The sequence below is a fragment of the Phyllopteryx taeniolatus genome, chromosome 7, assembly GCF_024500385.1.
Source record: "Phyllopteryx taeniolatus isolate TA_2022b chromosome 7, UOR_Ptae_1.2, whole genome shotgun sequence".
Taxonomy (NCBI): Eukaryota; Metazoa; Chordata; class Actinopteri; order Syngnathiformes; family Syngnathidae; genus Phyllopteryx; species Phyllopteryx taeniolatus.
The window spans coordinates 8766780-8789997 of NC_084508.1; the positions used below are offsets into that span (position 1 = coordinate 8766780).

General features: G+C 44.9%; 1 protein-coding gene across 2 annotated transcripts in view; it reads right to left on the reverse strand.

The window, feature by feature from the left end:
- Positions 1-2223: 2223 nt before the first annotated feature.
- Positions 2224-23218, reverse strand: part of plpp3 (phospholipid phosphatase 3) — a 37788-nt gene continuing 16793 nt past the window's right edge. The window contains exons 2-7 of one of the 2 annotated variants that reach the window (XM_061778689.1): positions 19200-19354; positions 16316-16408; positions 16046-16233; positions 14902-14959; positions 11320-11496; positions 2224-2952 (exon numbers count right to left, since the gene is read on the reverse strand). In XM_061778689.1, the coding sequence (XP_061634673.1) occupies positions 2824-2952; positions 11320-11496; positions 14902-14959; positions 16046-16233; positions 16316-16408; positions 19200-19354 (800 nt within the window). In that variant the 3' untranslated portion in view covers positions 2224-2823. Of the gene's footprint in view, positions 2953-11319; positions 11497-14901; positions 14960-16045; positions 16234-16315; positions 16409-18764; positions 18923-19199; positions 19355-23218 lie in introns of both variants that reach the window. The other variant, XM_061778688.1, reaches the window with a different exon arrangement.

The following is a 23218-nucleotide window of genomic DNA, read 5'->3' on the forward strand; positions in this document are numbered from 1 at the left end:
CACATGAATGTAATGCAAATGCTAAATACCATTGGAAATAGATGCAAACAGACCCACAAAGAAACACAAACATATGCAAACGCACATACACACACACACACACACACACACAGTACGCCGAGAGTGCGGAGAGGTCCTATAAAACGATTGGGTCCTGAGCTGCTGGTTGAGCTCGGTGCCAGCTCGGCTCCTGCCAAAACACACGACCACAACACGGGCCTCTCTCTGGCTCGGCCATCCCGGCCACGCGTGGCCCGCCAGCTGTTCGGCTCACGGCGCTTTGGTTCTGAATCCGCGCTTTCGAGCTGACCTCAGAGCCGCCGTACCGTGGCCGTCGACCCGCCAAATGCCCACACGTTAGCGTCAAACTCGACAGTGGAGGAAATATGCAAACGTCCGCTATCAGTGCACTTACTGTACATGATGAATTGTAGTCCATAAGTATGTGAGTCCAGTTTTTCTTTGCGCTGCGGTGGACAAAATGACACTGCTGGTTTTGGTCACAATCACAAACCGTGAAGTGGTTTTCTTTGCTTCCCCCCCCATCGATTTACTTGTTTTGAACCTTTTTGGTGCTGTTTTCCCTGGCCACTATGTTAACTTGGCGGGCCAAATACAAGACAGAAAACAAATTCAAGTGCTTACGCTTACATTTTTGGGGGGGAAAGTTGGCTGTTACTGGGCCTTGTGAAAGTTCACCATGAAAGTGAAGTTGCAACTGGAGACTTGGCTTTACAAGACCAAATATTCAACTCAAATATTTTTGGGGCGATGTGTGTCCCAAGTTTGGCACTTTTCTTGGCTAAGTTTGCGTGTCTTGGGAATTTTCTAGCAGTTTCTTTGAGGTAATAGCCTTACCTGATCCTGATGCTCACAACACATTCCTAACACTCAACCTAAGCCTTACCCTGCCTAAACCCAAAAGCCCAACTCTACCCTAATCCAACCCTACTAAACCAACCTCAATCTAACCTCTAACCACTAACCCTACCCAAACCAACACTAACCTGTGCATCATGTTAAAGAGTCTAACAATAATAATAACTATACTTCAATAATTCAATCTTTAGTTCACAATAGCAATTAGGACAAAACCGCCACGTGTGTGTTCATAATGAGCTTTTTATTTCAAAGCACATGTAGTAGCGCTAGGTACATTTGGCAGAAAAACAACAACAACAACATTGCCACTATTTCTTTTGTACAAAAGAGACAATACAAAAATACTAATATGGGATTGAATAGAAACTGCGGGTGTATTTACTGAGTGCATATTACAAAACGTTACTATGACAATCTACAATAGGTTGACTTGTCTAGATACAAAAAAAAACAAAACGTCTGTCCGCTCTTGCTTTTCAAGCAGCATTTTACAAAGAACACAGGTCTGTAATTATAGTGGATATATCTAAAACATGTACACAGTTACTTTTAGTGATCTATACATTATTTATATATTTTTATAGATATGAAAAAGAAGAAGAGAAAACAGCTTGGAGAGGCGATCGGACGGACTGTAACGGTGATGAAGATGTGCAACCGTGTGTGTGTGAGGATTGTAAAGGGAGACAGTTAAACATAGGACATCCACAGTTTTTTTTTAGAACCACGACACACGCATGCACACACACACACACACACACACACATACACACACGCATACATTGCCAATGATTGACTGGGGTGTGTCTGAGCCCCTCCCGGCCAGCAGAAAGAGCCCCAACCATCCCACACGTGATGTGCCAAATTGGCTGTCAATCATCCTGACCCCGCCCCCTTTGAATTCTTCCTGCTTCGGAAGCCAATCAGAACGCCCCCCTCCCCCTCCCCCAGCAATAGAGGGAGTTCGCAAGGCACATCCACAAATGTTAGGGATATTCAGCTTGGGTGGGAATTCAGGAGGAACCTCAAATGCACGATAACCTTTACAGGTTCATTTCATTTGACCTTCTTGAACTTTTGAACGTCCAACTCTTTTGTTTTCTTCAAAAAAATCGAAATAAAAAATGGATCAAACACCTCCATTTTTCCGTTCGGTTCCTTGCTAGAGAACAACAGGTCGTACAAGAGCTCATTCAAAAGTTTAGAGGTCACATGTAAAGGATGTAGTGCCTATTCGGTTCATCCCCAAATGTCACTAGAGCTGAAAGTTTTTGTGGTAGTGTGCAGTAGGTGCCGGGGAGGGGGCCACCCACCCGCATAAAACCCACCCACCCACCCACCCGCCCCGATTTGACCTAAATCTAAAGTAAATGCAACATCCCGGGTTTTAGGCCGCACTGAGCGCGCTCAGCAGAAAGCCCGACGAGCGAGGCCGGCGTGACATCGTCGGGCTTCCGCTTTGACGCGCCAGGCAGCGAGTGGTGATCGCGGACAATGGACTTTTACAAAAAACAAGAAAAAGAAAAGAAAAACAGTGCTTTAAATTACATTTTTTCGTCCTTCCTGTCGCTGAGGAAGTTGTTGCTGCTGCCGCTCCTCCAAGGCCACAGACACTTCAGAGAGTAAACATCGCTAGAATTCCTTCTCTCCCTTCTGCAGGAAGTTTGTTTTTGTTTGTTCTTCATTTTCATTATGTTGTTGTTTTATCACCTCTTTCAAGCTCCGCCTGTCATTTTTCAAATTGTTTTTCTCGGATCTAGGTAGTAAAAACCCCCAACCCCACCCCCGCACCCGCCACCCCCATCCAGGATGGGGCTCCTCGCAGATTGCGTGGGGTTCTCGAGTTTGCCCTTTAGCTACATTCTACTGTCCGACGAGGGGGTGGTTGAGCGGCGACGTTGGTCGCGGGAGGACGAGGAAGAGGAGGCGCGGTGGTCTTCCTCACACCATGTTGTGGCGGTTGTTCCTCTCGATGATGTCGGACGAGGGCAGCAGCTCCTTCTTGACGGGCGACGGAGGAGGCGTGGCCGGCTTCAGCCCGGGCTCGAACAGGTCCGACACGTAGTACACCTGGCGGCACGAGATGAAACGTCACAATGACAATTTGTTGCATTTCGGGAAAAAAAGAACATCAACATTCTATGCTTGACTCTTTGAACTAAAGTTCGACTCATGTAGTCACTGCCAGCCGTTTTCAAAGCAGAGTTCCCCGTATCGCCGCGATTTCACAACATTTTCACAGATTTTTTTTAATATTGTGTTCTGTGACAATATAAGCAGCGGACCTACCAAGAGACAAAAGAAAGCGTATACTCGCTTCTTTCCTCAGAAAAAAAAGGTTGTTTCTAGCTTTTTCTGTAATCAGCAGTAAAACATGGGTTAATTTGACCCAAAACACCGGTTTAAGACCATTATTCTTGACTTTTGTGACAAATATAAATGTGCGCAGTAGTGAATGAGTTCTTGTTTTTCTCAGTTTTGCAAGAAAAGTGTTACACATTCATGTAAAGTGTCTGAAATTTAACCCAAACACCTAACCCTTAACCTCAACCGTATTCTAACCCTAACCCCAACACTAACCCAAATGCTAGCCAAAAACCCGAACCCTACCATAACACTCATCCCAAACCCTAAACCGGTCCTTTAACACGATTTGAACTCTCTTTTGATTGGACTTGAATGCTCTTTCTCCTAAATTGTCTGAATTTTTGAGCATTCTTTAAACATTAATGTAAAGTCCTTGAAAATTCATTTGCAACAAATTGACATCGGATATAGTAGAATAGCATTTTCTGTATGTATGCTTTTAATGATTGAACTAAGCCACTTTGAAATCAAATTTGGTATGAAATGTGCAATACAAATAGAGATAGGACTGCGGCTTTGTCACTCGGCGCAAATGCGAACATTAGGGGAGGCAAAAGTGTTTTCATCTGCAGGGCAGTTTCTGCAAAGCATCAAGGTAAAAGCGGCATGACCTCACATATTGCTTTAAACTTTCACGTGGAGCGCGAGCAGGTGACTAATCCGCCAGACGGAAGTGACTTGCGCGCGGCTCACCCAAACGTGAAATGGATATTCGGGCTAATCCCAAATTACACCGACCACACTGGCCACAACCGGTCGTATGACGGAAGGGGAAAGAATGGCACAGGAGAAATCTCTTCCTGCGATCGGGGTGACGTCATACAGGAAGTGAGGCACAGTAGAGCAGGAAGTGAGGGAAGTCATATTGAGAAAAAACACAGAACTGAACTTTTTTTGTCACTGCCCTCATAATAAAATTCCCCTCCAACTACAGCGTGACATTCACTGACCGTGTAATGACCTTCACGGGTGACCTTCGCCAGGGCGATGACGTCACACGTAAAAAGCACACAGCTGCCTTTCTGCGGTTAAAAGTCATCTTTGTGTGTGCTGGTGAGTTTGTGCGGCATCAATGTAATGTATGTGACATAGGAGCTAAGTTTAGCCTGGGTTGTTAGTGGAGTTTATGGTGACTGCGTGCATTTTTGCGAAATTAAATCATCTTTTAGCATTTTTTAGCATTTATATTTTATGCCAATGTTATAAAATGACAAATATATGAAATATAGTAAATTCTTGGGGATCATAGTTTGTGGTATAGTTATTGTTTAAACTATCAATACAGGCAGTTACATATTTAGCTATTCGTGGCAGGGCTCAGACTCTATTACTGTAATTGAGGGTGGGTGGGGGCGGGGGGGGGGGAGTCTGTTCTCTCATGGGAAGCCATCGAGACGCTTTTCCCATCGGAGGCAGCTGTGTGTCCGAAACCTACGAACTTTCACCCCCTGAGCCTGTCACGGTAATGAACTTATCGCCGCTTCCTGTGCGCACGAACGCGGCTCCTCACACAGAGCGTATTGTATGAATGTGCGTGCGCGTCCGTGTGTACTCCCGCCTCAAGTCGTGCGTATTTGTGCCTGACCACAATTGAAATGTCAGAGCTGTCACATAAAGACGCCGTGTCACACGGGAAGTGAATGTGCAGCAACTGTAAGCGATAATATACTATATATATATATATATATATATATAATCTAATTATTATTATTGTTAGTATATACATATTGTCTAATTATCAAACTTGCCAAAAGAACCACATACAGTACAGGTTTGGTAATTCCCCAGGAAATTATGTCGTGTCCACACATACCGATAATCGGGAATTTGAACAGTCATTGTGTGGGGTGTGTTAAGAGTGATTTTTTTTTTTTTCCCCCCCTCCTCGATCTGCTCGTAAGACTGTCGGGTCAAGAATCGTAAACCGGGGTGCAAACATCCCTAATCAGGCCAAATGTGAGCGTTTTCTCCTCTCTTCCGGTCAAAGTCAGCAACGGCCCCATGGTCGGCTGTCTCTAAAAGATTACTCTGGATGATTATCCTCTAGTGTGAAGTGTATAAAAAGGATTTTTCCTTACAGATCTGCTGGGAAAATGGCCGGCAATTGTAAAGCGGAAAACAAACACACCGATAATCAAGCCAAATGTAAGCATTTTTCACCCCTTGTAACCAAAGTCAGCAAAGGCCTGATTGTCGGGTGTTGCTACAAATATTATCCTGAGCGATTATCCTGTGGTGTGGGGTGTGTTAATGACAATGTTGATGTTAATGATTGATTTTTTCCCTCCTCGATCTGCTCGTAAAACTGTCAGGTCAGCAATCGTAAAGCAAACATACAGATAATCGGGGCAGTTTTGTGAGCATTTTCTCCGCCCTTCCGATCAAAGTCAGCAATAGCCCCATTGTCGGATGTTTCTAAAAGATTATCCAGAGTGATTATCCTGTGATTTTTCCTCCTCGATCTGCTCGGATAACGCTCAGGTTGACCATCGTAAAGCATGGTACACACATACCGATAATCAGGCCATATCTGAACATTTTTCCTGCCTTCCCATCAAAGTCTTGCTGGCTGTCTCTAAAAGATTATCCTGAGCATTTATCTTGTGCCGTGGCGTGTGTTATGTAAACTGTAAGCGCGACTAGTGTGACGTGCCGCGGTGCATGTTGTATATCTTGAAATGCAAGCGCCCCCACCTGCTCCTTCGCCCTCTTCCCGCTTTTGCAATCGCTTGCCCGACCTCTGGACCTCGGCGACAATGAACGCAGAAAAAAAAACCCAAAATGACGCCACTTTCTCTGCGGCAGCTGCTTCCTGCTGGATGTGCTCCCCTCGACCTCGCTTGAGCCGCGCCTTGAAAAGTGCCGCCGTCTGATAGGAAGTGCCAGGTAAGATCCGCGGACCGCTTCCTGTTTTGAATGGTTTCGCCGCCATTCTCTGAAGTATGGGTCGGCAAAGTATGACCCGGCGGCCATATACGGTCCGTGTATACATTCATAAATTTGAATTTGTTTTATCAAACAATTGGTTAATTCTTATCATATTACTATTGAATTAATTACAAGTATATTTGACCACATAACCTGGCCCATCTATCCGTTTTACAAATGGAACGTGGCCCTTGAGGACGACAACAAAAAGACTCAAGACATCCTCCGTCATCCAATGAAGAGCCAGACAGAGTGCACTTGAACGCATCGTGAATGTGTTGACACTGGCCCTGCGTTTGTGTGTTTTTTAATTTACTGCCGCTTGATGGAGGGGTTAAAGAGGGAACTGCTGCCGCGGGCAGCAATAAAGTTAATTCCGTCCTCATTTCATCTGGGTGGTTTCGGTTTAGGAAGATACTTTTCCCACAAATGCACTATAGACCTTAGTTTTTTTTTAGACACTTATTCACAAATACATCTTATATAATTTGAATGCTTTACTATTAACTGGTTTAACTTCTTTTTACTCTTGTTCAGAATACAAAAAAAATAATTTAAATGAGACATGCTATGCATTTTTTTTTCACAATTTCAAAATGTTCCCAGGTGTGTTGTCTAGAATATACTTTGGTCAAAATACCCATCGGATTAAGAATTAAAGAACACTTTTCACGCAAATTACGCTGAATGTTAACCCGTTTTCAGGGGGCGGTGCTATCTCATGCAAATGAACCACTGCTCACCCAGCCACCACTACTCCAGGGCCAATGCAAAGTCAGGCTTTTGTTACCATGGCGACTAGGGGCTGAGCTAGGGGGTGGCTAGGGTCGACCAAAAAGGAAAAATGTTAATCATGTATTTCCATTTTCTATGACTTGAAATTCGAACAAAATTGAGTTTGACGAGCATCATGTGTGCCTCCCATTATGTTCCACTGTAAAACCAAATTTACATTCAAGCCTGTTGAAACGTACTATGATTATGTCCTTCTATTCTCCATCTATAGCGCTCATGAGATCAAAATGATGACATTTTTGTCTGCACGGACATTAAACCACATCATATGTCGACGAATCACTTGGAGTATATTTACACTGGGATGCGGCCTCGCTTCTGTGCATGGTGGACCCTCTTCAAAACAATGTCATCCACCGCAAAAATCGCACGCACACTCGGTGACCTTCCTCCACTTCGCTCTGACATTATTTTGACGAGCCGACTCGTGTTTTTGTTCGCTCCGGAGTCCAAATAAATATCGACAGAGCCGCGCCGGGCGTGTTTGATGTGCTGCATTTCTGCACCCGGGAGGATTATTCCCTCCGGGGTCGCCTGCCGCTGTCACTCGTCGCCTGTCACGTCCTCGCTGCACCACAACTAGTCACAGATGTGCATGTCTGCCATCGGGTCCAATCAGCAGGGGTAGGAAAAATACTCACACTCTGTACTAAAGTAGAAGTACAGATCCTTGTGTAAAAAAATACTCCCCTTCCTGACACAACCCACCCAGGTTTCATCAGAGCTTGTTCTGGCACTGGCCAGGAATCAAACCCGTCGACTTTAATTCAGTAAAAGTAAAAAAGTACAGACTCTGAAATGTACCTTAGTACATAAAAAAAGTATAAAGGAAAAATGCAGGTTGTTTTTTTTGTCAATTAGATACAATACAGTAACCCGAATTCATATTTTGTAGGGCCCGGTTCAAAATAATCTCAATCTACCGAAGTTTTGCTGATTAAAGGCTGATATATTCTTAAATTCTCATGAAACAGTAAACGCTGTCAAGTGTCGGAGTCATGCGTAATGATGTCCTTACACTGTTTGTCCGCAACATGAAGCTCTTGCTCCATTTAAGCCGATACGCATCTTTGCTGAGACGGGTGACGTAGTTGCCCCAGTCCTCGTGCGACTGTATGAGAACACCGCAAACATTTACAACAACCATGGTCGATTATGTTACGTACATGCTGCAGAAGCTCCTGAGGATGATATTGATTTTACAGCAAAATCAGCAACATGTAGAGATGGAGAACAGTAAATCCCATGTTCTTAAATCCTTGTTCTTCTGTGGGGTCTATTTATGGTTGGCAAAATGGTACATTAGCACCATCAACTGATATGATACTTTCATTGCAAGGAAACCAATGTGAATTGATGGTGGCCAGATGTTGTGAAGTTTGCTGGCGACGGCTCGTATCTCCTAAAACTCGTAAGTCGAGGGACCTGTATCTCGAGGCCCAATCAGAGGGGGCTGTCACGGATGTGTAAAGCTAACATCATCACCTTGATCAGCAGCAGCAAGCTTTGTGTGCATATTTCCATTTCTTGGGGGGTAGTTCTGTCAAAGATGATGTTGATTGAACCACAAGCATTGCAGTCTATTGTTACTGCACCAAGCAAGCCGTGCTGGCACTCAAGGAGCGACCCCGTACGGCGAGGCAACGTGTGTCCATGCGCTGTGCCAAGGTCGGTCTTGGCGCCACGGCTCCCCCCTTGCGAAATTTTTATGAATCTAATCCCTTCCGCGATGGACGAAGGCAGGGCTTGTGTGTGTGCGTGCGTGTGTGTCTGTGTGTTCATACTTCTCCCCAGAGGCAGCCGAGTTAAGCCAAGGGGCCCACTGTGTCGATAGCACTGCCAAAGAAAAATCCCCCAAACTGAAATCATTTAACAACCTCATTCCTGTTTCAAAGGCTTATCGTCTTTGTTATTCCTCTCCTCAGTTTTGGCTGCGTTTCGCCCTCCTTCATGATGATAATTAGGATGATGAAAATTCTTCTGGGGGTGTAATTCACCCTTTCGCCGAGGGTGGATTTACACTGACACAAACACACACGCGCATGCACCGGCAAACAAGCTCCGCGCAATGTGTTCTTCATTATAGGAAATCGCTTCTCCTCACTTCACTGCTTGCTCCTTTCCAGTCGTGGCCCATTGGAGCAGAAGCCGTGCGAGGGGAGGAAAGAGGAGGTAAACTCGGCTGTAAGCTCGGTACTGAATAATGTTGTGTTTGATGTGAATGCGTGGAGCCTCAAGCAATTATATTTATCATAGTTTACATTTTTACATCGCAAAAACTAAAATCTAACCAAGCTTAAGTGTCTCGAATCAGGAAAAATATGCCTTTTGTTCTTTGTCCGGGAAGATAGTTCCACCTATATCGGACGGGCGGACCATTGAGCAAACAATTGAAATTTCCAAACGTCTCCTAAAAACTGATTCATAGTGTGCTTCAATTTAAAGCAAAAATCTTAATAGGTATAAAAACATGTTATTGAGATTCTGTAACTAGTTATGAGTAAACTTATCTTAAAATAAGAAACACCATAATTCTATAGGTGTAGGTAGTATAAATACATTCATTTTCGACATCGGCAGTGTTTTTAATTTTTGAGGCTAGCTGTGTTTATTCCTCTTGCTAAGTCAAATTTTCCTGTTCTATTGGGAGATAATATTGCTTAAATTAAGTAATATATTCCTCCTTTCATGATTTGTACCTTATATTTTTAAGCCCAGTTTTTGCAGTGTGAATAAGGTATTTACCTTCTTAAAGGGGATGGTATTATTTCAAGAATTTTGCTGTAGCATTTGATGTTGAGCATTTTTTTTCTTCAAAATTGGAAAATAATTCAAATCTCCTTATTTCGACGAGTTAACTTGTTTTAAGTGTAACGTACTGTTTTTAAAAAAATATTTTGCCTCCTACTGGAGGATGACTGCATTAACAAATGCATGATTTCGCACATTTTCCAACATATTGAGAAAACAATTCATAAATATTTTCCATATATTAGTACAAATCTGGGCGGCACGGTGGCCGACTGGTTAGAGGTCAGCCTCACAGTTCTGAGGAGCGGGGTTCAATCCCCGGCCCCGCCTGTGCGGAGTTTGCATGTTCTCCCCGTGCCTGCGTGGGTTTCCTCCCACATCCCAAAAACATGCATTAATTGGGGACTCTAAATTGCCCATAGGTGTGAATGTGAGTGCGAATGTTGTTTGTTTGTATGTGCCCTGCGATTGGCTGGCAACCAGTTCAGGGTGTACCCCGCCTCCTGCCCGATGATAGCTGGGATAGGCTCCAGCACGCCCGCGACCCTAGTGAGGAGAAGCGGCTCAGAAAATGGATGGATGGATGGATGGATAGTACAAATCTGCTTATTTGAAATATAATTACACTAGTTTTAAGATGGCGGCACGGTGGCCGACTGGTTAGAGCGTCAGCCTCACAGTTCTGAGGTGCGGGGTTCAATCCCCGTCCCCGCCTGTGTGGAGTTTGCATGTTCTCCCCGTGCCTGCGTGGGTTTTCTCCGGGCACTCCGGTTTCCTCCCACATCCCAAAAACATGCATTAATTGGAGACTCTAAATTGCCCGTAGGCATGACTGTGAGTGCGAATGGTTGTTAGTTTCTATGTGCCCTGCGATTGGCTGGCAACCAGTTCAGGGTGTACCCCGCCTCCTGCCCGATGACAGCTGGGATAGGCTCCAGCACGCCCGCGACCCTAGTGAGGAGAAGCGGCTCAGAAAATGGATGGATGGATAGTTTTAAGATGGCGGCACGGTGGCCGACTGGTTAGAGCGTCAGCCTCACAGTTCTGAGGTGCGGGGTTCAATCCCCGTCCCCGCCTGTGTGGAGTTTGCATGTTCTCCCCGTGCCTGCGTGGGTTTTCTCCGGGCACTCCGGTTTCCTCCCACATCCCAAAAACATGCATTAATTGGAGACTCTAAATTGCCCGTAGGCATGACTGTGAGTGCGAATGGTTGTTTGTTTCGATGTGCCCTGCGATTGGCTGGCAACCAGTTCAGGGTGTACCCCGCCTCCTGCCCGATGACAGCTGGGATAGGCTCCAGCACGCCCCCGACCCTAGTGAGGAGAAGCGGCTCAGAAAATGGATGGATGGATGGATAGTTTTAAGATTTTGTAGGCTAGCTATGTTTACTTGTTTGAAGAAATCTTCCCAAGACCAATTTTTCTACTGTATCATCAGATAATCATGCTTACATTAAGTAATATATTCCTCATTTCATTACTTTTTCCCTCATTTCCTTAAGCTGAGTTTTTGCAGTGTACGCTGTCATCCCCATCACTGCATTAACACTACACTGTCCCCATGAGGATATGCTCAGAGAAGTGTGTCAACACTCACTATGCAGTAGGCCACCAGGGCTCCCTGCACGAAGCCTGCCAGCACATCGGTGGGGTGGTGCTTGTGGTCGGAGACGCGCGACAGGCCAGTGTAGAACGCCATCATCAGCAAGGTGAACTGCAGCAGGGGGCGCAGGAGACGGGCGCCGCGCCAAGTGAACCGGGACTGGAGATAGAACTGTAAGAGAAAGCAAGGATTACTGATAGTAACTTCACAGTTGAGTGTGATTTGGCAATACTGTACAGCAGGTGTGTCAAACTAATTCTTGTCACGGCCAGATCGGAGTCATGACTTCCGTCTGAGGGCCGTTATGACTGTGAACGCGAAAAAAGAGCACATCCAAGTTGTCTCAATTTTTTGGGGAAAAAAGTATCCTAACATTTTATGTGGCTATAAGTCTAGTGCAGCAGTGGTGCAAACCAAGTCTTGAATTCTTAAAGTCTTAAATATATTAACTAAAATCTAAAAAAATAAAACACTTCCTCTTTACTCCTTGCTATAAATCAACGTTCCACTGTATGTCTCTTTAAGACGAAATTACTTTACAAGCAATTGTGTACTTAAACAACTCTCCATACACAAAACTTTTTCTTTTTCTAAAAAGCAAATTTCTAACAACTGTCATCACTGGCAACGAGAATGCTTCAACTCACTTTCCACTGTTGATGTGTAGCCATGTGTATGCACACACGTGGCTGTGATTGCACGGCTGCTCATTACGTATTCTCGCATCGCCTTTCTCACACTGCACCTGCACGCGTGGGCCAACTTGTTGCGGGCGCGAGAAGTCTAGACTGAATTCGAGTGGACATGGCCGAGGAGAAGTGTAGAGCTTCGCACACTTTCAACTGCCAGTGACCTGGATGGCTCTACATACCAGCTGTAAAAACATCAGTACTAAGGGGGAGAGAAAAAAAAGACGGAACCGCAGAAACACACACACACTGACGTACACCATTTTCAACAGTATCTATCCTGACTTGAGGTAAACGGATGCAGCTCTCGAGGAGCTGGGGGGGGGGGTGATTTTTCCACCGTATTCCCACACATACTGTAAGGGCGAAGTGGTGAGGTCAGATGAGGTGCCTCAGACATCCTCTCGTTTAACCTTTGCTTCCTGTTTCTCACAGAAGTGGGTAAAGCCTCTGCCAAGGTCTGCCCGACCCATAAAGCCTGACATGTGTGCGTCTTATAATCAGTCACGCTAACAATATCGGCAGACAGCCACAGCCGCCTCCACGCCAACCGAGAGCCCTGCTAGGCGTGGACCCCAAAAAGCTCCTGCGCGTTTCCTCTCGGACACTCTATCATTGTTACTTCTTCTGCGTTTCGGAAAGGGAGGAAGGGGATCCCTCCCATCCCTCCCAGTTGTAGCGGAGATTGTTTAGACTGCAGACTTCCTGTGCGGCGGTTCTCAGGTAGTAAGGGTGAGGACGAGCCAGCCGCAGTAAGCCGGCAAGCCCTCGGCCGACATCCTAAACCTCTTGACTCAAAGGACAATTTGTTGAGGGGCGATGATTGAGGGTTAGGGCGGCACACCAGGGCGTGACTGGAGCCCAAACAAGGGTGGTAAAAAAACAACAACGTAAAAGTGCGACAGAAGAAGAAGAAGTCTCCATTTTTTTTGTGACTTTACTAAAATGAGTTTCTACTACGCAATCTAGAACCAGATATGTCTGCTGGTATGTCGTTGCTAGTAGGGTAGGAGGGGGGACGTCTTAGAAGCAGCATTGTGGAATGTCAGAGTAAAAAAGGACCCGCAAAACCTCTGAACCGCCTCAGACTCTCCCGAAAGGCGCTCGTGTCACCCGAACGATTTGACCTGAGAAGAACGACAATAAAAGACTCCCAGATTCCCATGGCGGAGGCAGACAAAAGCGACACAAAGTCTGGTGGTTCTGAAAAGCCATCCAGCCCATTCCGGTAACATCTTCTCCCCGCTGCCTCTCTGGTTGCTTTGTTTCAAAGAGTGCATTAAATGAAAACACACACAAGAAAGGAGAAAGACTGAGGCTGCGGGTTTGTTTTACACGCTCTTTTTTACCCCCTCCCCCGTCTTCACACCAGGCTGCAAAAAAAAGGCATAGCTGTGGTCAGGACCGCAAATATCACGTGCATGTTGTTTCTATTTGTCCGACAAATGTTTGGCTCTTTTACAGATGATTCTCCGGGAGGTATAACCTGCTAAATGCTCACACTGAATAAAACACGCGAGGGGAGCATTAAAGACCACTGCCAAGGCACCATCTCTGGAGGATGTTCAAGTTTCTGCTCAAACCTCATCTGGCATAAATTCTTCCCAGGATGTGTTTCCTGGGTGGGCGGCTGGTGTTTGGGGGTGACAGCCACGCTTTGGTGGATATGTTCAAGTGGTATTTTGGTGTAGAAATTAACATGTTACCAGTTTTGCTTCAGTTTGCAGGTGGTTGGTTTCCATGCCGCATTGAATACATCAGTCAAACACTGACAAACAACAAAGGAGAAAGACGAGGATCTCCTGTATTTACTTTTCGGCCACAATAAGGAGACAGATTTGTTCGAGAGGAGACAGAGGGCCACTACACCGAAGTGGATACTGTGAAGCATAAAACTGCAATGCACAGCAACAGGGTAGGCTAACATTAAGCTAGCATGTGTGCTTATTGCCGTTTCAGGCTGTGTACCCTTCAAAAAAATGCAACACTAATTGTTTTTGACATTCAATACATTCAATAGCTAAGAGAGAATCCAACTGATTTCAAAATAAGTACATACAGTAAGTCCATGCACTTCTTCAGTAATCTCTATAAACATTTCACATTTATTTCTTCATTTGTTCACAAGTTCTATTTATCGAAGCAATCACCTCACTGATTTTGGTTTTTATAATGGCTCTTTTATAAAACCCATGATGGCAGAAGTCGAGCATCAAATCAATCAAACATTACAATGATAATAATAATAGCTTAGAATTAAATGATTAGAAGTCTTTTATGGAGTACTTTTTTCTCATCTCCTTACCAGTTGTAATTACAGCTCTTTTTCTTCTACACCAAATTAAGAACACTAATTTGAATAATATGTACTCTGGGGGTATCTCAAGTTAGCAGACACATGGTTCTTGGCTGGCATTTTTAAATTTTTTTTTTTTTTACTTCCTCTCTCAACATGGAACAGCTGAGTTTCCTGAAATGTTTTCACAACTCTTATCCCCTCTCTGTAACGTGGAACATGCAAAGGTCAATTTTCTGTGTGTGTGTGTCTGTGTGTGTCCATGTAATATGCACCTCTGGCAGCACGAGATTCCGCCAGGGTGCTGCACCCCCACCCCATTAACAGGTGGATGGAGGGATGTAAGAGGGGGGTAGGAAGTGCACTGGCAGCTGCCCTGAAGAAAACAGGTGGAGTGTATCCATCCATCCCTGAGAGGAGGATGGTTTTTTTTCTCAATTTCATTAGGGCGCCGCTGCCTTCCTCCTACATGTTGGCTACAATCAAAGTATTTAAGATAAGTGTCAATCAAAGATAAGTGTCTTTATCTTGTCCATGTAAGACCGCCCCCAACACCATCCAAACTTCACCCTCTACAGTAGCGTTACTTACCGCCAGGTAGAGCATGGAGAACATGGAGAAAGAAGCGTGTCCAGAGAAGAAAGACTTCCTGTGGAAAGAAATATCATCACAGTTAAATAGAAGAGAATATGCAACAGGTGGTGCTATAATCCTTAACCAAAGAAGTCTAGAGAAAATCATATCAAGACAAAGGACAATAACTACAATGCAAAATCAAGGAAAATTCAAGGAAAAAGTGCACTATTCATGTTTAACGCTGAGTTACTATTGTATATATATTTGAATATAAAGCTAAAATGAATAAAGTGGAAAAAAAACTACATAAAATCAGTTTACCTTAGGACACAGGTGTCAAACTGGTGGCCCAGGGCCCAAATCCGGCCCGCCACGTCATTTTATGTGGCCCGCGAGAGTATGCATCGACTTTGTCTTTCTTGCTAAAATATCAAAATTCCAAATTGGCTTCACTTTTAAAAATATTGAGATATTGCAAGCATTTTTTTTGTGACCAACCCCACTTTTAAAATAAAACTGTAGTTTAACAAACAGTTTTTACTGGCTTTTGATTTCAAAAGTAATTATCCATTAATTTGTGTATATGGAATAATATGAGGCAATCATACATCCATATGGGTTTGCAGCCATAACGGCCCACCGAGTGTAACCATAACTGCGATGTGGCCTGTGACAAAAAATGAGTTTGACACCCCTGCCTTAAGAGATCAAACATGTACTGTGATGTTACATAAAGGAGATGACAAAAAAAAATAAAAATTCTTCTTCCAAATTTTTTTTAGACTAACAATCTGGTCCAAATAATAGCAGCTCATGTGAAAGCATTAACTGTCTTTTCAATGACATTAGTCTTGGAGGGAAAACATGTCATAACCTAACACCAATGCTAACCCTAACCTCTAACCCAAACTCTAAACCCTAACTGAAGAAGATACCATTTTTGACACATACAAACCCTACCACATGTCATTACACACCTATGAACCAGGACGCTAACCCTTAACCTAACCCAAACCCCTAACGCTAACTAAGAAGAAGATATTTTGGCCAATGTTGAGATGTAGAGTTCTCAAACACGCAACATTTGAACATGATCCAATTATACTGCAACTGTGATCAACGGATGACTATCCATCACACCCGCTGCGTTTCCACCCACCTAGCCTCTTGCACGTCACTCTCGTTGCCGCTGCAGGTGTACTCGGTGATGTAGCCCAACGAGCAGTTGATGGCGGTGAAGCCCGGCTTGCACACGTCTAGGAAGTGCGGCCTCAGGCGGCCTACCGACACCTTGGCAATGTCTGTGAACGACTGGCTGATGGCGCAGCCGAAGATAAACACGCCTATCTGCAGGAGGACAACGCGTTATTTTGACGGAGAACGCAACCTGTAGCCTTGGTTAAGCATACTGTATGTGTCGAGGACTGACCTGTTTGTAGAATGCTGCCACGTAAGGGTTCCCCACGAAGGACTTAGTCCCCTCGTGCAGCTGGTGAATCCTGTAGGATTCTCCGATCACGATCTACAAAGAGAGGACTGGTTGATCTCTAAGGGATTGGCCGAAGCCTTGATGCAGACGACCACGTGGTATGACGTTGACTCATGCAAGAAACACAACTTATCTCAAAATGACAAGAGAGTGACAACCACACAAAGACACACACATAGAGACACAATGAGCATGGCCTGCCTTTCCCTCAGGCAGTTTGGATGTGATGGGAGATTATTAACGAGTGTTCAAGAATGATGGGGCCTTTAATGGCGATGGAGGAAGCCAAGGCGATGGAAGTAAGAAACCCCTTCCCCCTTAGGTGTGTCTTTAGGTGTGGTTCGCCTGAACTGACAAAGAGCGTTTTACATACAGTTGAAAGCACTACTGTACAAAACTCCTCTACTGGAGGGTTAATATCTCTACCATGAATGGGGTGACTTTGATGGTACTTAAATTGTACTAATGGTCTTAGCTGGGGTGGACGAACCCCCCCCGTGATTGCTGTGGTATGCCAACCAAAGTGGTTTTACATAGCCTAGGGCCCCATGAAAAGGCCCCGTCGGTACTTGAGGAGACTTAAGCCCGAGCTAGCCGTCGAGCCACAGGGCCTGCCAATCACGTCCACACCTCCAGGGGTGTCTGACTGACAGGCTGGCCACCCTCCATCTTTAAAACCACATCCCCCAGCACGAGGCTTCAGTCTCTGAGAGTAGAGCGTACTGACCTGACCATCCCATCGGGGCTCAGACATCCTATCAAGTCGATGCTGATATGTCTTGTTTGCGTATTATACTAGCACAGTGTGTGTTAGGCCTGATAAACACACCTATCCCTGCCTGATGGGTGGTCAGCTGGTGGGCTCACTGCCAGAGCAAACAAACACTGAGGTTTATTGGTGTGTTTGTGCTATTGTCTTTGAATCGGTGGAGATTAGAAACCCAAGAGGCCGATACGGTCCTTAACAGTTTATTTGGACTGTTACCATTAACATTCAGTCTTCTTGCAAATGTGTGCATACTGTTTTCTGTAAAGGACTGGGTTTACCTGGGCTTGTCGGCGAGAACTCACAACCAATGCCGCTGCAGGGAATTCCCTCACGGCGTACACAGAATGGCGCATACACCGTATAGACTTAAAGGAGCGCCGTCGGCATGGCAGCAGACGCCACTAATGGAGCACAGCTGCGCGGGACACGCCAGCTTTACCCACACATAAACATGTAACGGGCTAAACTGTCACAAGCACACCATCTCCTGGTTCTAATAACCAGAAGAGCTGAGCTAGTGCTATATACTGTATGTGAGTGTGTCTGTGTGTCTCAGTCTGGGAACTTTTGATGGGAGTCTACGCTGCAAAGATCATCTAGCCTGACCACGTGCCACTAATTGACACATACAAACCCTACCACATGTCATTATAGTATGTTTCCACTAACTCTGACACCCATTTTCGCCCTTCCCTCGCAACACCAAAATCATTGGAACAGCAGTTGAGCCACGGGAATGTAGACTTCACGCAAACTTGGGCTACCAGCAACTCAAATATGGAACGAATGGGACACATTTTACCCATCGTGTCACGCACGGGGGCACTGGGGTCCGGCATATGAGTGGGAGTTCTAAGACTGGGTCAGGAACTTTAAAAAAAACTCTTTGGTGTTTGGCAAGCACACACACAGAAACACTTTTTTGACGCTTGAGGCAGGGGTGGGAGCTTTCTCACTACCACTGACTCACTTGGTGATACAAATTAGAAACAAATAGCTTGGATGATTTAAAATGGATGGAGTATGACGGAGGACGTATGGAAGGAGGAGGACATGTAAAGCACATTTATAGCATAGGACTGCATGATAACATACTGGCAGAGATGGGAGCAAATCACATATGTGCAAGTCTCCGGTATGTCTCTCTTAAATTAAAGTCTCAATCAAGTCCATAGTGATTTTTGTCTTGGGTAAGTCAAGTCACGAGTTAGCCCAAGTCCCTAGTCAAGTCCTGGGGTAAGTCAAACCCCAAGTCAAGTCAACTTATCAAAGCAGTCTTACCTGCAGAGTCTGGTCTTCTTAGAGAAGACCAATAAGCTAAAACAATAGTATTATTGGTCAATCTATGTAACCTTTCTGTATTTATTAAAAACACCTCATCATTTCTCAAGTCAAGTCCCGAGTCTTTCAATTTCTCGCCAAGCCGAGTCTCAAGTCTTTTAGATTTTGTAAAGTCACAAGTCATCAAAACAGTGACTCAAGTCGACTTGAGTCCAAGTCACAATGACTCAAGTACCCATCTCTGGACTAAGGTGGAGCTGCTATCACTTAATGACTAGTTGAGGGGGGTAAAAGACTTAAGTTGAAGGAGAAAACAGGGAGGTGTGCAGGTCGACTTACAGAGATGATGGCAATAAGAATGCCAACACCACAAAGCATGGCATCGCTAATGGTGTCGCCCTCTTTTTGGGGGTAGCGGATGGACTCGTCCGAACAGTAAAACCCGCGCTGGTACGGCTTTATGGTGCTAGTCTCAATGATCAGGAAAGGCAGGCTAGCTACAAAACAGAGAGAGGGAGAGCAAGACAGGAAGGAGAGAGAGAAAGCAACAGGTCAGTGACACGGACATAAACAGGAGGAAGCACAAGGAACGCTCCAGCACTAGGGGCTCATGGACTATGGCAGAAGTGGGTGACTGCAGGATGTCGTCTATGGCCGGTGACTAATTTTCCTTGTATAAAATTTTATAGTCTAAACGTTCTTAAGAAGCCACCGTTTCTGCCTTCCATTGTTCCCCAATGCGGGGGACGCTCGTTGTGGGGTTGGGCCACTTACAGACACCGCGGGCAGTGTCAACCCAACAGAAGTGAGCACCGAGGAGCGCACGGTGCTGTTCTTGTAGGGGTATGTCAAGCTGGAGTCGCCGCAGTAAAACCCTCTCTGGTATGGACGAATAGAAGTACGGTGCAGAACCAGGCTGGGCAGCATTGCTACACACACAGACACACACACACACACACACACACACAAATGGATGGATGGATGATGACGCACTCATACACATCTCCATTGGGAGTCATCACCTGCTGCATGTCAACTCACCTGTAACCTGAAAGGAAAACATATTAAAGAGCCCACAGGTGTTTGTGCGAGCAAACGCGATGTTTACGCAGCAAACACTCCAGCTGCTCTAATGACAGAACAACACTGAGCTATTTATCTTTTAGCAGGAGACCCTCAGCCCCCTCCAAGTCCATACCACCCTGGCAAAGCAAACAGATACTCAGGAACAGGGAGGTCCAGTTAAGTTCTCTGGGGAATTGTTTACAATGGTAAATCCCCAGTATAGTTTCTGTATTTTTAAAAATGGTCATTGGCCCATTACCATTATCGCGCGGAAGTGACAATTTTGTTGACCTATCAAAAGATACCAGTGCCCCAACTCCGCATGACCACCAGTTTCATACTATTATGGTGAGGTGTGATAAGTGTTTGGCAAACATACACTTTTGACAGTGGAAACAAACAAGTATCAAGCTGAAGTGAACTGTACTGCGCTGCACTGGTGAGGCTTTAAAAGGACCCTGTCAATACATCTTGGAGTTGAATGTTTTGGGTTACAGGAAATCAGTATGCCATTCCATTTGGGACTTTCTACCTCAAGACAGAGCGTCGAAAAAAAATGTGCTGATAGACTTCAGAAACAGCAGCACGGTGGAGTGGTAGTCTGTCTTAAAGTGTCAAGATCTCCGGGTACTCCGGCGAAGACTGTGTGAATGTGATTGTGAATGCCTATTTGTCTATACCTGTATATGCCCTGTGATTGACCAGCCTATCACACAAAGTCAGCTGGGGTAGCTCCAGAACCAGCTCACCCGTAATGAAGACAAGCGCTGTAGAAAACGGTTAGATTAAGGCCTCAAATAGCACAAAAGATATCAAAACATAAATCAGCCAAAATCCTGGCGTGCAAAGCTTGGCTTCAAATGTTATGGGCATTTTAATATGTGTGCATATTAAGGGAAACAAATCCAAGCCCACCCAAATCTGCAAAACATTTTTGTGCATGAGAGCACGTTTGGTGCTGCAACGGCTCATAAATAGAAGCGAATGAAGAGACCGAGGCGTCCCGAAGATTCACTGACATTCGACGCCAGACACGGTCGGTTCTTCACGTCTTTGAGATTAGAGTCAAAGCAAGAGCCTCACCCCACCCCCCTTTGGAGGGAGTCCAGATTGGGTTACTGGGTCCTTTTCCTCAAAAAACACGCCAGCAACCATGTCTCCAAAGGAAGAAAAAAAAAAAAAAAAAACCTCAGCTCACATCTGATCCAGAGCCACTTTGCATGCCATGCTTTGACATCTGCTCCCACTTGGAGGAGGAATGCATTGCCTCAGGTGTCAGACTGACCACTGACTTAATAACAAAGGTACATCTACTTGAGCATTCAAGTGGCTTGCACATTTGGGCTTCATTTTTTGCTCAAAGTGAGCCCGGGTGCGGAAGATGTCAGTAAATGTAGTCTAGACCTTTTACGGTAATGACACTACAGAAGGTGCATGTATCAGCCAGAAGAAGACTGCTTTTTTATGCCTGGTCTTAAAAATAACAATTCCCACAATAATTCAACAACACAAACAACAATTCAAGAAAACCTAGACTAGCGCTGGGCAAAGAATGGCCTCATTATGTTTTTTTTAAATCCGGCTCACCGAGCATTTCCAATATCAAGACATTTATTTTTTCTGTGTGTGCATTAATTTATCCCCCTTTTCCCTAAAATTGGCTACTTACATTTTAGTTTAGTTTCTATTCACTTATCTCATCCATCCATCCATTTTCTGATCCGCTTCTCCTCACTAGGGTCGCGGGCGTGCTGGAGCCTATCCCAGTTATCATCGGGCAGGAGGCGGGGGACACCCTGAACTGGTTGTCAGCCAATCGCAGGGCACACATAAACAAACAACCATTCGCACTCACATTCACACCTAGGGGCAATTTAGAGACGTCAATTAACCTACCATGCATGTTTTTGGGATGTGGGAGGAAACCGGAGTGCCCGGAGAAAACCCACGCAGGCACGGGGAGAACATGCAAACTCCACACAGCCGGGGCCAGGGATTGAACCCCGGTCCTCAGAACTGTGAGGCAGACGCTCTAACCAGTCGCCCACCGTGCCGCCACGTATCTCATTAGGTAATTAAATAATTAAATAATGTAGTTTTAGTAAAGTAAGTAATGCATAGTTTTTATCATTAAATATGGTCAATTATAATAGATTGTTTTTAAACATTTAACAATAAATATACTTTTAAATTCCTATTTCATTATCAAAAGAAATTATTTTAAATATTTTATATACACATTTAAAAAAAACAAATTTTTTTACCTCCTCTACGAATTACCTATTTCACCACTGACCTAGACCAAAACATCCACTTGCACTTTGAAAAAAAACCCAAAAAAACCAAAAAAACCTACTGTTCACCAACAAATCTGACAACCTCAATTTTTTGGGGGCAGCTGAGTTAGCTGTGCATCCTGACATAATGTAATCAGTTTTTTTTACTACAAGAAAAATAATCACATTTTAAAAGCCCCTTTAAAAAAAAAAAACATAGCCTTTGGATGAGGTCAAGGTGTAGATTTCATCGATTGCTGGTAAACTCCATCTGCTGTCGAGCACCATGTGATCATCTAAAGCTCAAGAGCCTTAGGGGTCAATTGTTTACGATGCCTCGAGAGAAACCTGGCGGTCCGTTTGTCAAAGGGCAGCAGATGGGATAGGCACCTGCGCAAACAGGGCGCAGTGCCAGGGTTCAGCGGGCCTCCTGGTGGGGGCCCATTCGGGGGCTTGGGCCAGACTTTGATGGTGACTTATGAGAAGAAAGGCAACTGCAGGATTCTGGTGCGGATATTCATGTGAGTCGTTTAGCTTAATGCCCGAGTGAACTTGGCAGCACTTTAATACCTTAAACGCAGTGAAAACAGCAGTGGGCGTTGTGCTAATGCTCAGCGCAAAGCCAGTACCGCTGGGTAAACACTCATCACGAGTTGAATCGTTTTCTTCTGTGCGGTTGCGTGAGGGGAGCGGTCCGGGGGAGGGGGTTCAGGCGATTCTCATGCTAATTCTCAGAAGGGAAAGAAGGTTAGTGGTTTAACAGACATGAGAAACACAACCGCACATGCTAACTAATGCTTAGTGACGCGAGGACACCATGGGAAACTTGGTAGCCGCCTCAATGAACAGAAAGTGAAAGCAAGCTTTTGAAAATAAATGAAAGGCTCTCTTGTGTCTGAATTCCTTGAGATGCCAAACTTGTCTACGCCACCACCGTGTATTGTTTATCTGAAAAGTACAGTTCGTTTTGGAACTGTAGCTGCCAATCTGCCTTGTGTTTCCACCACTGTGGGATAGCAGCGTATCTAGGCTTCCTATTCCATTCCCATTGTTGCTCCTGAGTGAACAAATGATTGCTGTTGCTACCCCATAATAATTTGGCCAAAAACTGGTAAAAATGGTATGCTTTACGTAATGGGTGTTCCATACCAAGCTGAAAGAAACACTACTGCCAATCTTGAAACACAGGCCAAATTTGAGCGTTTTCACACCCTTACGATCAAACTCAGCAAAGGCCCGATGTCTCTGAAATCCTGAGTGATTATCCTGTTGTGTGGGGTGTTTTAAGGGTGATTTTTCACCCCTAAACATTTGGGAAAATAGTCGGGGATGACAATTGCTAAGAGGGGTAAACACATAACTATAATCCAGCCAGATTTGTGCATGTTCTCACCCTGACGGTCAAAGTGAGCAAAGGCCCAATTGTCGGATGTCTGTGAAAGATCATCCTGT